The 16,922-nt window shown below is 43.3% G+C and overlaps 1 protein-coding gene across 4 annotated transcripts in view; it reads left to right on the top strand.

Moving 5' to 3' along the window:
* The window catches only part of pard3bb (par-3 family cell polarity regulator beta b), a 204,251-nt gene that overhangs the window by 97,923 nt on the left and 89,406 nt on the right, over positions 1-16,922 (top strand). For 2 of the 4 annotated variants that reach the window (XM_030111978.1, XM_030111977.1), the window contains exons 14-17: positions 651-804; positions 6,892-6,985; positions 7,138-7,241; positions 11,880-11,924. In XM_030111978.1, the coding sequence (XP_029967838.1) occupies positions 651-804; positions 6,892-6,985; positions 7,138-7,241; positions 11,880-11,924 (397 nt within the window). Of the gene's footprint in view, positions 1-650; positions 805-6,891; positions 6,986-7,137; positions 7,269-11,879; positions 11,925-16,922 lie in introns of all 4 variants that reach the window. The other 2 variants (XM_030111976.1, XM_030111975.1) reach the window with 1 other exon arrangement.

Raw genomic sequence — 16,922 nt, 5'->3', positions numbered from 1 at the left:
GGATTATCCAATAACACAGAGGCACAAAGAAAACCAAAAAACTGCACCGACTACCACCGCCACGGTAGCATGCATATGCATGGGTTTGAATGAATATGTACGGTTTTCTACCCACACACACACAAATAACAAATGCATGCAAATTAAATTCCAAAAGAAATAATACATGCACAAAGAAGACACATCAGCACTGTAATCCAGTGCTTTGTTTGGCTATTACAGGGCCCTGAGAGGGCTCCGTCTCAGGGGGATAGGTGTCAGTATGACAGTCAGTACCACACACACACACACACACACACACACACACACACACTAACGATGCTTCTCATCCAGCGAGGCTGTGGAAACAGGCTCCTCCCGGTCACCTCTGGTTTTTGACTGTCTGCTTCTTTTCTCCTCTATAATTAAATTTGAGTCGACACCTGTAAAGACCTCTCTTTCCCCTCTCTTCATCACTCGGTTTAAATAGATCACTAAATCAAACTGCGTCAATAACAATGAACAGTGTTTCACTGAAATGTCAGTTTTTTTTTTTTTAATATAATCCTAAATCATCACGAGTTAAAAATGAACGTTCATGTTTTCATACCTGTGTCTCTCTCCGCTGTGTCATAATGTTGAGCAGCATCTGGTTCTCGTCCATGTTTCAGGATCAACAGGGGGCGTCGCCCAACCGCTCATTTGACAGCACCTCCGGGCCGCAGGGACTGATGAGCGCCGTGAACGGTCAGACAGGAACCATCGCTCAGCCCACTGACCTGATTCACCCCTCCATGGTGACCAACAGTATCTATGCGTTGAATGGTGAGTGCAGCCATTTCCCCACTGTTCAGGGTCAAAGGGCGACACGGCGTTCACTCGCAGCACAGAGCGTTAATGTCTACATTCTCTCCGGATCTGGCTCCTTCATTAAAGTGACACACTTCTCTATTTATGCGGTTTGTTCCAAAAGCCTCTTGATGCGTTTCTCTGGCTGTTTTTGGTTTTATATTTGCATTGATATCAAGTTTTCATTCATATAGTTTGCAAGATTAGCAGGATCCTCTCCCACGTCAAATGCTCAGCTATGAACTGAACTGAAACTCTACGTATGTATAGGACATGAACTTAAATGGTCTTGTTGAAGTTTAACACGCCTCTTTCCAGATTTACTTTCCTACTTTCCAGGTGGATGGATAAACAGACAGATGGATTTTTTAACCCATCCTGCTTTATGTTGGCATCGCCATCGATCTGACTGGTATAATTCCCTCACTGCATTGTTTACTCTCGTTTCGAGCTCTGCGCGCCGTTTTTAATGGACAGACCGTTTGGAGTGTCGCCACTTAACGGAGCCATACACCCAAAAAGCTTTTACCTCCGCTTTCAGCTCCGTTTCCATGCGATGCCACTTGGGGAACCCTGAGCTCATGAAGTCACTTATCACTAATTGCTCGTTGCAGATACTTTGTTCACGCCGCACGCCCACACACAATAACTCACCCCACTTTATTCCCATCCAATCAGAGGATTTTATACCAACCAATCACATGTATCCCTCAGATAACCCTTATCTCAGATTCCATCGCAAACAGAAAACTGCAAATACACCGACCCTTCTCTCTCTTTTTTTTTTTTTTTTTATTTTTCTGCCATACACACTCTCTTTATCATGTAGAGTCACTGCACTGGAGCATTTTTCTCCAATAAAACCATTTCCTGTATATTTAAAAAAATCCTCAAACACTGCGCCGTCGTGGCTTTTTCCTGCTGAAACATTGCTCCAGCCGCACCGACCTTGTTCCCATCCTTTGTTTTTCTCTGAACTCGCTGCACTTTACCTCACATTTTTTTCGTTTTCCTCCTCCCGTTTCATTTTGTACCCTTAAAGCAGCATCAGAGGTGGGCATATCATACGTGGCGAGTTCAGCGAAGCCCTGCTTAACTTTCAGCAACCGCACAAAGTAAACAATATCTCCAAGATAAAATAAACTTGAAGCAAATAAATAAAAATAAAAAGCTACAACACAGACTTAATTAAAGTTCTCTGCCCCTATTTTCTCTTTCATTTCTCTCCCTGGCTTTTTCTCCCTAATTTTATTTCCTCTTGTGTTTTCAAGGTTGCTCTGTTTGTTTGTTTGTTATTGCAGGTTCTGCCTGTGAGTTATTTTAGTTCTTCAGATCGCTCTTTCACACCACCGCACGCGCTTCGGTGTCCATTCATACGTGGGCTCGACTGTTTAAAAGTGCACGTGTGTGTTTGTGTGATTCCGAGCTATAACTCCGCTTGTTTGGAAATGTATTAATAGCTGCGGCGTGCGCGCGGTGACGTGTTGGTTCAGGGATTTTTTTTGGCCGGTATCGGATGAGTGTTGTGTTTTGTGTGCATGTTTACACTCCGGCTGGCAAACAGCTCTGACCTTGAATACACTTTGCTGGTTAGATTCACCTCAGCTGTAGTGTCATTGACACACTAGTGTGTGTGTGTGTGTGTGTGTGTGTGTGTGTGTGTGTGTGTGTGTGTACACATTTACCGGTATTTTACACTCCTAATGAACTATTCTACACACTGAATCCATTTGAGTTGTCACAGAGACCCCAGTTAAAATAAAGATTTCTTTCTTTTGCAGAAGAATAAATTAAATGTAATGATTCTCTACATATGTATTTATGCAGATGGGTAAATTTTTTGCATTTTTAGATCATTCTTTTTATCTTGCCTTTTTCTGTCTGCTCACCATGATTGTTCCTCACTTTACTTTTTACCTCCTTTGCACTTTTTCTTCTTCATATTCTGTGACGGGAACTACTGAAAGTGAGTTTATGGGGTTATTAAGCCTTTCTTGGGATTGGCTCCAGCGCCGCCAAAGACTGTTAGGTTGTTGTTAAATAAGTAACACTCATTAAGCATGTTGATCATGTCACGGATCATGGTGAACCAAAAAGCAGTCAAAACACACGATGACAAAGACACGATCCAAACATGAAATCCAAGGCACAAGCAGAAGTCAAAAAACATGAGTAAACCGAGCACAGAAGAGAAGATGGGGACGAGGGGAAAAGAGGGACAGGGCTTCAAATATACTGAGAAGAGAGAGGCACAGGTGAGACTCGTGAGACACTAATCAGACACAGAGGAAAGACAAAGTAAGGAGATGCAGACAAAACACGTGAGTACATATGTTGCACATATTTGAGTATTAATGGAACAAAGGTGCTGTGGCTTCTCTGGTCAAAGAGCCTGTCCAGTAAACATTAAGTCCTGGGTTCAAATCCCAGCAGTGCCTGACGAGAATAAAAATATGCCAAGCAGAGTGGAGCAGCAGAAGCGTGATCGGCCCATAGAGGGATGGAAAGTGCCTGTGCCACTCACACTTTAAGCCTTGAAGTGAGAGTAGAAGACTTTGGGAAGTTTGCTCACCCTGCGTCGTACGGTGGCAGCCCACCTATGGGTTAAATGCAGAGGAATAATTTCCCCATGAGAGATTAGTATACAAACCTTCATAGTGAAGTTGTTCCGTTTGACTCTCATGTGTCAAAATGGGACGTTTAGGCTCCCAACAATTTATCCTGAAGAGACATTATAAATGTTTTTTCACTTTAATGTGGAACATGCTTTAGTGGGATTTTGGCGGACAGCCGTGAAACTTTAAAACAGTTTCATTCATGTGTGTATGACTCTCACTGTGTATACTACACATATCACACCTGCCTGTTTATGGAAACAGTGAGAGGTGATAATTTCACACTTTTAATGCAAGTCAGTTTTTATTTTATAGCACCAAGTAGTAGTACAGTCATCCCAAGGTGCTTTCACAGGGAAAAAATAAAAACAATTCCACATGAGAAGCAAAAGTGGAAAGGAAAAACTCCCCTTTAACAGGCACGAACCTGAAGACCCAGATTCAGAGGAGATTTTCTGCTGTTCTGGTTGGGATTAGAGGACAGAAAGAGAGAAAAAGACAGGAACTGAACAGAGCAAAAAGATTTCATCCAACCTTGACTTCATTTCCAAGAAGAAAGTAGTGAAAGTTCTGACAAACCACACTCTTTTTACATGAAGACATTCCTCTAATTTACCACCACATTGTCTTGAAACTGTAATTTACTTGACCACTGCTGCAGGAAGGAGGACAGTCCAGCTTTTAAACCAGCCCACTGTCACAGGCGCTCTGGAGCTGAATCCAGCTGAACATACGTTGGTAAAAATAGAGTAATGAATCCGTCACAGAGCAAACACAGAGAGACAGACAACCATATGGACCTTCAGGTTTAGATTTGCACATTAGCTTCAAATGCAGAGAAATCCCCTTAATAAACAAAATACCGATAGAAAAGTCCCAAAGTGTGTGCATGGATAGGAATGGGATATACTGTGTGAGAGATCACCTCTGCATTACAGAGCAGCCGCTCTCAATAATCCCCAACACCTCATTCACGCCTATTGTTCATTGTGTTGTCTTTCCACTTCTGCCTGAACCTTCGACTGGTAAGATAAGTGTTAGGTCAATACACTGATTTTCACAGCGAGCGAGGAAGAATAGTGGGTATGATTAGCCAGACGAGCTGCAGACAAAAAAAAAAAAAAAAAACGGATGACAGGAAGGCAAAGTTGAGTGCAGAAGAAGAGAACTCATCTATCTGCTATCGGAGCAAACGGCTATTGATCTATCAGGCGCAAATGCCAGTTTCACTTCACACAGTGGGAGTCAGTGAGAACAGATTTGTGTGAGCGTGTGTGTGTGTGTGTGTGTGTGTGTGTGTGTGTGTGAGGTGAAACAAGAATGTGTTTTTGACAGTTCAGCTGATTAAGGTGCTGGCAGCAGGGAGGAGGAGGAGGAGGAGGAGGAGGAGAGGAAGTTTAGGGGAAGAGAAGAAGAAAAAGGAGCGGCTGAAAACTGAGTGGGAGATAAAATGATTTATGGGAGATCTGAAAGGAGAGATAAATGACAGCCAAAATATCAGATTGCAAGAATGGAAGCTAGAAGAAAAAATAAAGCAGGTGATTAGTGGAGAAAGAAAGCGAGAGGGGAGGGATGGAGATGAGAGGATGTGATATCTTCAGACGATGCCGCCTCTTCCTCTCCGGCTTCGAATCGACTCTGCTTTCAGAGCGGATGTGAGCGCACAAAGGGGGCGCCGGGCGGGGATTGTGCAGCAGCTCCGGCGCGTGTCGCGCGGCAGCTTCGCGCTGGCAGAAGTGATGACTGTATGTAAATGACGCCCGGGCGGATCGCGCGTCTGTGTATCAAGTTGTCATAAAGTCGTTCATCACGCAGACGCGGCCGTATCTCCACCGTGCATCTGCAGCATCTTCTGATGAGTGGCTTTCATTCGCTCTCTTTTCCTCCCCATTTTTCTCTTTCCAAAATGCTTATCCTTCTTCTGTCTTTCTTCTCGAGGTTTTTTTTTTTTTCTTTTTTTTTACTACATTTCCTGGAACAGCTGTTAAATGAGACTTTAACCCACTTTCTCGTGTTCTGCACACGGCTAATGTTCCGTTTTCTAAATATTTATAGAGCCTGCTTATATGAGCAGGAGACCGGGGTACGTCAGGTTGCTCCACCGATGTGCACAGATTAATATTCACCTCCTGGATACTTTGAAGGTGCCTGTAAAATAACAATTGTTGTCAGTTTCAGCCTTTATCTTTCAACCCTCAATTGGTAACTGATGAAAACGCTTCCATCAGCTGACTGAGGCCAAAGTGAAATGTGTCTGTACTTCTATCTTCTTCTCCTCTTCAGTCAATCAAAGTTGATGAACACGGGATATTTTTTCAACTTCTAAACTGCAGTCAGTCCGCGGGTATTTCAGATGAAGCCCGATGATTCCAAGCCACCAGAGATGCTCCTGGCCACTGTTCTCTCTGTCGATCATTTGTAATTAGAACTCATCCAAAAAAAAACTAAACACTCATAAAGGAGTCCAAAAATGAATTTGCTCATTTATTCGTTGAAGCCATTACCTTCAGCAGAGTGAAGGGAAAGCAGATCATGCGAGGTCAGTGCTGTGATGAGCTGCAGTATTTTCTTTGGCCGGCCGGCCTCACAGTGTTCCTGGGTAAACAGTGTCTTAATTAGCCTGAGTGAGGCTAACTGCTCACAGCAGCAGCCTCCGTTTTAGGTTAATATCTAAATGCTCTAAATGCTGCTCGACTGCAATGGAGTCGTGTTAGAAATGATTTCTCACACAGCGTACCTGCAGCCTTGGCTTTATTTCCTCGACTGGCTAGCCCTGGTGCTGCCTTACAAATGGCAGACTTGTAATTGTTCAGCTGCATGCGGTTTCTACAAAAATATCCTATTTAGTTGGCAAAATGTTCCAACATCTTAAACAACCTTACTCTATTCCCATGCAGAGTACACTCACACATAATAATTAGTCAGTTTTCATCACCAGTTTCTTTGACAAAGATCTAAACTACTACTGTCTGAGTAACCACAGGAACATTTTGCAGCAGTTGTTCTTTGCGACATAACTCTTCGTTCATTTCCTGGTGGGTCACACATCCTTTCACAGTTCACAGAGGCAGCGGCTGCATCAGAATCACGGCTCTGTCTTTATGGACACCGGCGGCTCTGAGGCACAATGCTGAGCCGCAGGTTAAACACAGTTTGGGATAACTCAGAAGTCAAAACACAGTGGTAAAAAAAAAAAAAAACTGTCAAATGCAAGAAAATAGACTTCAAATAAATCTGTGCACAGCTCCATATATTAGCTAAATGTATTGCAAAGAGGATCCTCTGCATTGTTTTTGTAGTGTGACTGTGCAATATTACTTTTAGTTAAAAGTTTGGTCAATGCTTTGAGTCGTTTTGGCTGACAAGTCTGATTAAAAAGTGTTTTGAATGACTGTTTTATGTCTGCATTATCTCTTATTACAGCTTTGTTTTCTTTTTTTTCCCTCAGTGACCAATGGGAGTTCTTGCCACATGGATGAAGAGGAGGAAGGCGTGCTGTATGGACACGACTCGGACTTCAGTAGCTCTTACCTCCAGGACAGGTGTGATTCTGACAATTTTGTTTCAGCTCTATGACTGCATCTCAGTCTGCAGAGTTGTGGACGCATGTTTGGTTCGTTCAGCTGCTTCGAATAAGGCGATTATGTGTTTAACCGCCATCACCGGTCCTGACCTCTGGATATCTGTGCTTTAGGGAGAACTCCCACATCCCGTGCCAGGCTCAGCCCCAGTCCCCCACCGGCGTCCAGACCCAGCGGCAGTTCCAGCACGTCAAGGCCTCCAAGAGCATGGACCTGGGTACGACTCCGAACCAGCATCACACTGGTGGGGAATTTGTTTTTCTTTTCATCTGCTCTGCATGGTTGCTGCATGCCTGTCATCCAAGCCGGAATCTAAAAATATGCATGGCTGCTGCAACTCTGGCATGCTCCCTGAAGCCACATGCAGACTGATACCTTGTAAACCGCACTGCACAATCCGCAGCTACACTACATGCAAAACGACAAATTATTTTGACAGTCAGAGAAGCACGGACGTCTGTGCCGACTCGGAATTGACGTTGGCCTTTGTCAGACAAGCAAATGTCATAAAGGCGACTTTTGCAGTCTCTCTGATCCCACTTTTTTGCCAACATCTTTGTCTCCTGTTGCTCTCTGATCGCAGATATCCTCATGCGACTGTTGGTGGCATTTCAGCGACGGTTAAAAAGTCAACTTTAGAAGTATGCATATGTGTGTGTGTGCCTGCCTGTGCATACATTTCTACAATATGAAAGTTCATGCCGCAGCACAACAAAAGCGCATTGTTTCAAATGTCACTTCCCAGAGTTCTCCCTCATGAGCGCACGTGCGTGCTCGTCTGGACATTTATTTATTATCATTGTAGGGATGTGATTCTGTTTATGCAGCCAAGTTCTGGGTGTTTGTCGTGGTTAATCGGGAAAAAAAGGCATCCCTGCATCAAAAACAATTAGTCTTTTAGACATATAAGTTTTTAATAGTTAGGTCAATATTGCAGCTGAGATTATTGATATGGAAGGATGGAAGGAGCCGTGCTTCTTGGTTCATTATGGGCATAATTTCGTTTTCAGCTATTATAGATTTAGAGAACATGTAATACCACAGATGACCTGTGGGGGCAGTGGTGATCAACCAATGGAAATAAAACAAAGCAGGGACAATAACATGACGGTAAAAGTGAAAGTAGACGGAGCTCCAGCCTGATGGCTCCACTTAAAGACACGGAAAGAGTGAAAAACTCATGGAAAAAGAGAGCAGACTGTCTGGAGGGAGGAGAAGGTCTGCAGACAGAAGTGAAAAAGTACCTAATCGCTCCGGCGCCGCCCCGCGATTCAGAAACAGAAAAAAAAAGGCTAAATAAACTTTAATACTTAATGATAATGTACTGGCAATGTATGTGCTTAATTTTCTCTAAATAATCCGTAATAAAGGAGCAGATAAACAGTCTGTAGAGCCGGAAAAGCTTCTCGAGGCTGCGTGGATCACCGCGCCTGCATGAGACGCGCACAGCTGCTCAAAATGCAGAATAGGAGACAGCGCGTCCGCATCGGTGGTGCGCGGACCTTCCAAAGCGGACGCGGAAACGCGTACATGTGAAGCATGGACCAGCCTTAAGAGCTGATTGTGAAGCTCCAACATCAGCTCACCTGGACCTATACCTTTACACTGGCAAAGTTGAAAATATGACACAGTTGTCCCTCCACCGCAAATTTCAAATAGTACTTGGGGCGAAAATACTTATATTAGCAGTTTTTATCCTTTTATGCCGAAGTTTGTCCCACATGAAGCCAAAAATGTGCTCTGCCCTCTACTGGATATATTTATTAACAACACCATTGTAAGGAACACAGAACATATCCAACACACGTTGAGATTTATTTGTGTAAATGAGGCATTTTTTTTCACAAATATTTTTATTGAAATTTTACTTTGAAACATGAAGTCACAATACAAAGAAAAACAAAAACAAATACGTACAAACATAAAAAACCCTCCTCCCCACCCTAAAACACACTAAATGAGGCATATTTGAGGTTTTTCAACAGAAAGGTGTTTGGAAAAGCACAACGTCAACGAAGAAGAACCCTACAAAGAGGAGAATATAAGACAAAAAAGGGGCGGCCACCGCTCCCCTCTACTTCAACATGAGTCCCAGGATGATGGATTGTTTACTATTTAGCTGTTTGACAAACATATCAGGACTTCTTACAAAAATGTCTATATACTTCTGATTTCTAAATGATTTCACTGAGCTTAAAAAAGGAGACTTTCTCAAACATCTTTTTTGTCTTTATTCCTTAAAAATACTGTAAAGGGGAGGACCTCACACCTTTGTGGATAAATGTTATCCCTCCAGACTCGGCTCAAAATCCTGCTTGATCCTCCTCTGTTGTTTTTTTTTTGTTTTCCCAGCATGCCCTATGTCTCTGTAAAGTTCAGGAGAACATATTCCTCCTTTTATGATCAAAAATTCTTGACCGTGAAGTTATTCAACTGAAGCCAACTTTAGCTTCTGAATGCTTCTTTGTCAGCAAACACGCCTGTGCGTCACCGCACCCTATGATCACACTCCTCCCATCAGCATGAATGTAAATGATGCGTTGAGAGTGAAACCGACTCTATAGTGAGACATGTGGCGTAAACACTCAATTCTGTCTTGTGCCGCTTTGTCTAACAGATCTCTCCAGAATATTCTTCAGTACACACACACACACACACACACACACAGATGTCGCTATCATGGCAGTGAAAACTACTGCCTGCCATCGCAGTGGGACACGGGGGAAAGTTTCTGGCTAAAAATTGTAAGCTTTATTTATTAGCTGCCCATTTCACGCAGCACGTTTTAATTAAAGCGATCATTCAAAATCTGGTGGTTTTTGCATAGCTTATGGCCGCCGTGACACGTTGCACACAACAACGGCTGTAATGGAGTTAAGTATTAATTTACTGCCAAATATTGCTAATGCTGACTCAAGCCCGGCCAATTAAAGGTGCAGTGTGTGATATTTCCATCAAGTAAGAACTGATGTTTTCATTACAATGGAATGAGATTTTAATGTTGACATAGTCCACTGCGTTGCACTCTTGTGGTCCCGGAGTAGCTCAGAGCAGAACTTCTGCATGTCTCACAGCTTAGACTGATTCTCCTAACTCTCTTTGTGGAAATGGTGTGTGAAGATCTTTCAATCTTGCTGCTAAATGGTAGTAATTCTCAGGCACTGTACCAAATGTGGAGGCAAATGTATGGAACACGAAGCTCGCAGGCAGAAAGGGACCCGCGTGAAAATAATAAGATGTTATCTGCCATTTCTTAGAAAAAGAAGGAGCAGATGCATTTTGGGCGTCCGTTTACAGAAAAGTTTAGCACATCCTGAACTAAAATGTGACGCCAGTGCTTTAAAGTAGACTGAGCATGATTCGATGAGCTGCACCCTCCTCTCTTCTTTTGTTTCTGCAGTAACTTCTTTGATTAGTTTGATTTCTTTAGTCTTAAAACATCCCCATTTTACTGACTTTCAAACCTTCAAATACTTTACGTCAGTAAATACTGCGGACGACAGTTTATAATCAGTGAAAATTGCAGTGTTAATTGGTGCCACAAAAGCTTTTTTTCACGGGGTGAAAACACCAGTTTAGCTGCATAAAGTGACCGATTTCCAGTTTTTTGACTTCATGCTGTGTTTTGACTTTCATGTTTGTGATGGTGGGGAAAAAACAAACAACAAAAAGAAAAACATAAAAGAATCAGACCTCATCATTTCTTTCATGGGTCAGTTACATAACTTCATTTTTATTTAATTAGACCTGCTGTTATTTATAACTGCGGACCAATTAGGACAAAAAAAAAAAAAAGCTTTAGAGTTGATTCCAAATCATGAAATCTGTCCCACTTTGTCCTCCACTGTCAGCGTTTTCACTCTCTCTCGCTCCGTTTTGTAGGATTTGATTTCCTCCACTTTTTTTCGGAACTTCTCTGCTGGCCTGTGAGGCCGTCTCTGAGGCAGTGAGATTGGCGCCTGTAATTGCTATTTTTAGCGTGATTATAAAGTGACGACTCCCGTGTTTGTATGTTTGTATCTCCGGGAGATTTCCTCCCAAATCGCACCGAGTGCGTCACGCAAGCGATCCTCTAACTGCTATGCCGCCGACGCCGTTATCCCTCTTCGCCGCAGACAAATACACACACACACACACACACACACACACAGACGCACACACAGACGCAGCTCCACTCCAGACTTGTTTTTCATTAGGAAAAGTATTTATTTGGAGAAGCGATGTTCCCGCTCGGTTTTTGTGGTTGCGTTGTGTGCATTTGGCGCAGTGCTAACAGTCAATGTGTTCTCCGTTGGCTTTCGAAAAGACGGATAAAAAGGCGGAAAAAAAAGAGAAAAGAAGGACTGGAGAAGGGAGGTTGAGGCAGAAAGTGAAAGGACTATTAACAATGAGAATAGAGATCAAAGGAGGGAAGGATGGAGGAGAGCGGAGCGGGATGGAAGGAGTGTAACCCGAGAAAAAATGAAAACACGGCAAGAGAGACACCAGGGTGAGAGGGCAGGAAGGTGAAAAGGATACAAGAGGGGCAAGGAGAGATGGAGAGGAGGGAAGGGAGGGTGGATGACAAATGAAGTGAGAGGAGAGGGAGGAAGGGAAGGAATGACTTCAGTAGCAGTGAAGCCAACTTGAGATCAGAGGAGGAAAGAAGAGCCACTCCGCCATCTTGTAAAATGAGACAGCAGGGATAATAGTGGGGTCGAGAATGATGGGGAGAGCAGAGATGAAGGGGGGGGGGGGATAAAAGAAGATTAAAACGGCTGTTTGATTCTTCTACATGTGGCCGATCAGACGGAGTGGAAAGTGTTTGTGTCGACGTACAGAATTGTGTGTGTTAACTTGGCTTCTTGTGTTTCAGTGGCAGATGAGAGCAACGTTGGATCGCTGGTTGGAAACGCTGCAGGTGAGCCAAAGAAAACGCCCGCACGTTTTTAATGATTGCTGTCAGAGATATGGAAATTTAAAAAAATATATACGCTTACACTCACGGTGAGGTCTGGTTCGTCAAGAAATGTAATGAAAAAATGGCAGAGAAGTCGGCGATGAATGCAGGAGAGAGACGTTGGGAGGAAAGTTAATGAAGTGTGTCAAATGGAGGTTGATTACCTGAGTGTACAACAGGAAAAAAAAAGAAAAAGAATCCAAGTTCATCCTTCAGATTTTCCATATTGAGTCAGAATCACTTACTTGCATTTGCTCCTATACAACTGAAAACCTGTGAGTCGTAAATGGACTGCGTGTCTTGAAATGTATCAAGAAATTAACATTTGAGAAAACAACAAAAAATTATAAAACTGAAATATTTGATATGAACTCAGACAATAAGGACAGATGAACGAAAAAAAGTATAGGATAATAGAAGGAATGTGTATCATACTGAACAGTTTTACCGCACTACTGATGTTATACAAATATGTCGCCAAAGGTTTTTCATTTACACGAATAATCAAAACCACAGTGTGGAGGTTGAATTATGTCTTGTAACTTCTGCACTTGCACATGAATTTGTAATTGTTTTATCTGATCTTCATAATTGTGATTCGGTGTATATTTAATATATATTTGAGGAGTTCGTCCTATAGTGAATAAATATGAACTGACTTTGCCCTGTTAAACTTCGTAACATTTGAGATTCACTGAAAATATCTGCTGTTCTCAGCCTTTCCTTGCAAAATGTCCATCTGCTTCATCGATGCTGATTTGACCGATTCCAGCCAAACAAGGACACACACCCCTTTTTCCAGGATGGTGGCTGTGTCTGGGTGCAGTGGGTCTCGGGGGTCTCGGGCCCTGCAGCCCTGCAGCCCTGCAGCGGGCCGTCTGGGGCGGCTCACTGGAGCTCTGATGGGACACCATGGTGGGCCAGCCTCCCGCTGGATGTCTGCTGGTTGGGGGGCTTCTACAGCAACATTATGAACATTTAATGGCTGTGTTCATTAATTGTTTTGAAGTCAAAATAGTTGATTTCTGTTTTTATTTGAACTCACTTTGTGATATGCAGAAAACAAAGGGAATCTCGGAGGGCGTTTGGAGTTTCTGGTCAATGCAACAACAGAATATATAGATACATGATATGCCGTGTTGCTATTTTCTCTCCCCTCTCTCGAGCTGCACTTATACACCACTTCATATTTGCTGGCGCTTCATGCCTCCTCGGCCCCCCGATACACCCAGCTCCTCTGGACAAACTAAGGACTTCTTTCTTGTCAGGCGCAGAGTACAGATGGAAGTGAAATTTGCGGGCAGATTGTATATAGAGAGCTGAACGCTGAAACTATGGCTACCACTTGAACACCGGCAGCGATGAGATTGTACATGAGGGTAAGAGAAAATGCAGCCGTATAAAAGAGGGGGCCGCTCGTCTAAAAGGCAGAGGAACAGAGATGGGCGACGCTTCAAAAGCTCTCACCTTCGTGGCACACAAACACATCTTTTTTAAAAGTTTGATCTCAAACTTCTCTCTCTTCCTTCGCCTTGAAGTCTCCCCCGTTTCATTTGGAGCTACTTGAGAGTAAGAGCACTTCATCCCACTTTATGTGTGTGTGTGTGTGTCTCAGCGCTTGCCACTTTATTCTTGTCAATCAATCCTGCCCTTTTCCACATTGTACTATGTTTCTCTTTTCTCCACGCCGCTACAGAGTTTTTATTCACTGGGTCTGTGGCCGTCCTCCGCCGTGCGAGCGAGGTGATATAAGGGGCCCAAAAGACAAGAGGTAGAAGAAATGCCGGGCGGGGTTTTGACTTCTTTGCATGAGAGTGAAACCCGGATGAACAGATTGAATGAATAAAGCACAACTGTTTCATTTCAGTCCCCCAGTTCACTTTCTCCTCTCAAGTATAAATTTAGCTGAAGAGAAAATTTAAATTAGCAATAAAGACAATGTTAAAGGTAACCTTTATTTAACTAATTAAATTCGATTAAATGTACAATTATTGTATCATGATGAGCAAATTTGAATATGAAGCAGGGGTTTTCTATAAAATTAACTGATTCACTGCAAACAAGCACATCAAGACACTGGACTCGTAGCTGAAATTAAGAGAATGCATGAATGCAAGAAATAGTTTAAATGTATCCTGGTATGAAATAAATTGAACATGTGTTGGAAATAAAACAAAAAACAAATAAAGAACTTATGAAGAATAATCTGGATATTTATTTCCACCTCTGGAAACCAAAACACACAGAATCGATACAAACAAAACAAATGAACATTATTACAATTTTTTTTCAATGAGCTTTTTTGTTGTCAAAAGGTTTTTAAGCCGAGTGGGAAAAGTCTTTAGGTCTGCAGATGAATATCAGGACGGATGGTTGGAATGATCGATGAAGCTTTAGACGGGATGAATAGAATTGACATGCTCTGTGTGACTGGTATCCGGTTTAACTTATAAAAAGCAGACTCGGGCTCATTTGTTTTGAATAAGCCAAGTTAGTGTATTGGATTCTTTGATACCAGTAAGGATCACATTAGAATCATACACTAACAACTGATGTGAACAAATTCTTTCACAATATTCATTTTTATGCACTGTTGAAAGATACTTTGAGATTTACTGGTTTGTTCTTTTGCATCCTTTTCCTCAGTTTGACTTTTTTTCCTCCATTGCAATATGAAATACAACTTGTTGTCCAGAATACGTCTCTTGGAAGAAGTGGTCTGGAAGGAAAAGGATCTGGACCCCCTCTTAGATCTCAGATTTTCTAAATCACTGCAGTCAAACGTTGGCCGACAGTCCCGCTCTCACCACCATACAGCCGCAGCAGCCTTCGGGCTGAGGCTCAGTTGGTCGCCTTCCAATTCGAAGCAGCGGTTTGATTCTCGTCTCACTCGGTCCATTCCTCAAAGTGTCCTTGGGTAAGAGACTTAAGTTTTTACAGGACTCTCATCTCCACTGAGAGATCTCAGACTGACCACTTTGTACGGAAATCTTGAACATAAAAGAATCATTTATCAAGTTGAACTTTGTTCTTTTTTTCTTTATTGTAATTTATCTCTAATTCGTGTCTTTAGCTTTGATTTTGTTTCGTGTTGTCTCGTGTCTGTTGAGCGTCTTCAAACCTCCCAAATCCCACACGAGGGCGTCTATCTGCCTCTCCACTGGCTGTTTTCCAGGCATTTTGACTGAGGCCTATTTACACGTCCCCCCTACCTGTTGCCTGTCAGTGTGTCTCCTGTTTTATAATGCCACGCAGCCCAGAGAGCTGTTAAAAGGAGAGTGCGTGCCTGGCAAGCACGGACGGTTTTTTCCAACCCACTTTCCTTCGCTCTAATGTATTTTTTATAACCGAAATGCTTCCAACAAACTCCGCGTCTGACAGCTGCACTGGCTTTGGTGAGGGACGGGGGATCGGATCGGATGGGATCGGGGCGGGGTCCGAGGTTATTAGCAGTTTTAAAAGACAATGACTTCTGGGAATGGAGTTTTCACTTCCAGCAATAGTCTGCCCTTCCAAGACCAAAGAAACCGCTGCAGACACACACACACACACACACACACACACACACACACACACACACACACACACACACACACACACAGATCAGTCATAGAAAACTTTCACCATTATGCTAATGTTATGGTAATGGAAAGTCTCCATCATCCTGCGGTAAATGTGAATGTGGGGATTTCTTATTATATTATAATTTTGTGCAATCGGAGATGAGAAATGATGGAAATTAGACACCGTATCACTAAACGTGTGTGTGAGTGTGTGTGTGTGTGTGTGTGTGTACACCTTCAAAAATGAACAGGAGTATGTGGTTTCTTTCTTCTTCTTTTTTTGTGAGTCCGTGCTTTTCTTAACCCGAGGAGATTTTCCAAACTCCCCCTCAGTTAAATCTTTGCAGATACTTGTGATAAATAAACAATCTGGCACATAGCTGCTGCCATTGCGGTCAGACGTGCCTGAGGTCTTTGAGAAATAGGAGCTCAGCTTTTCCAGTCATAGATTCAGTCAGCTGTGCGTGAGGGAACGGTGAAAGTGACAACAGAGATGCGACCAAATGAAGTCTTTAGTGAGTGTAGCTGCACCTACATGGACGGTCTTGGTGACAGAACACCAAACACAGGAAAAACCCCGGTAAAATCACTTTGTATTGCGCAGACTGATCCTCCTGTTAGAGCACTTTTAAATAGGACGGTACAGCCAAACACCCAGATACAAGAAATGCTGACAGAACATAAAACAAATGCTTGCAGCTGTGTTTCTTCCACTTTGTTTTCCTTGGGTGATGAAGACAGCCTGGAGCTCTGTATGCGCGCACGTGTATGTGTGTGTGTATGTCTCCCAGATTAATTTCATGTGAGCTCTGCCTCTGGATTTCCATCCGATCTGTGCATAAGAAGGTTGCTTCTTATTTTTTTGCTGAGGAGTGTTTAATAGTCCTGATCAACCTTGCTTCCCAACTCACCGAACGCTTTCATCTGCCTGCTCTTTCGGATACACCCCGCCTCATAAGAGCCAGATGTTTCCACGCTCTAAACTGCTGTTTAACTGCCAAAATGCTTGTCTTCTTTTGTCGTACTTGTGCGTCTTTGTACTGCCCCACTTTGCTTCCTCCACCCACCGCCGGCGCTCTGTCTCTCTGTCTGTCTCTCCCTCTCTCTCTCTTTCCCATTTCAACTCTCCGCCTCTCGCTTTCCGTGCCAACCCGCCATTCAGGCTTAAGGGCTGGCAAACAGGCGGAGGAGCTTAGGACGGACACCGTCTCTGTGAAAGCGTCTCTGTGTGCGTGTGTCAGGGGGGCCGTGTGATGCTGAGGGACGCCGGCGCGGCCCATTGTCTGCATCTCTCCCCGGTGTAACTTTGACTTTGACAACAGTCGCACGCCGACGAGACTCTGCCAAAACCGAGTCTTTAGGGGGCCCACATCTCTCTCCTTCCCCCGCCGTCTCC

The sequence above is a fragment of the Salarias fasciatus genome, chromosome 16 (genome assembly GCF_902148845.1).
Source record: "Salarias fasciatus chromosome 16, fSalaFa1.1, whole genome shotgun sequence".
NCBI classification, from domain to species: Eukaryota; Metazoa; Chordata; class Actinopteri; order Blenniiformes; family Blenniidae; genus Salarias; species Salarias fasciatus.
Note: the sequence above shows the minus strand (reverse complement) of the source record. Positions and strands in the feature narration are given on the sequence as shown.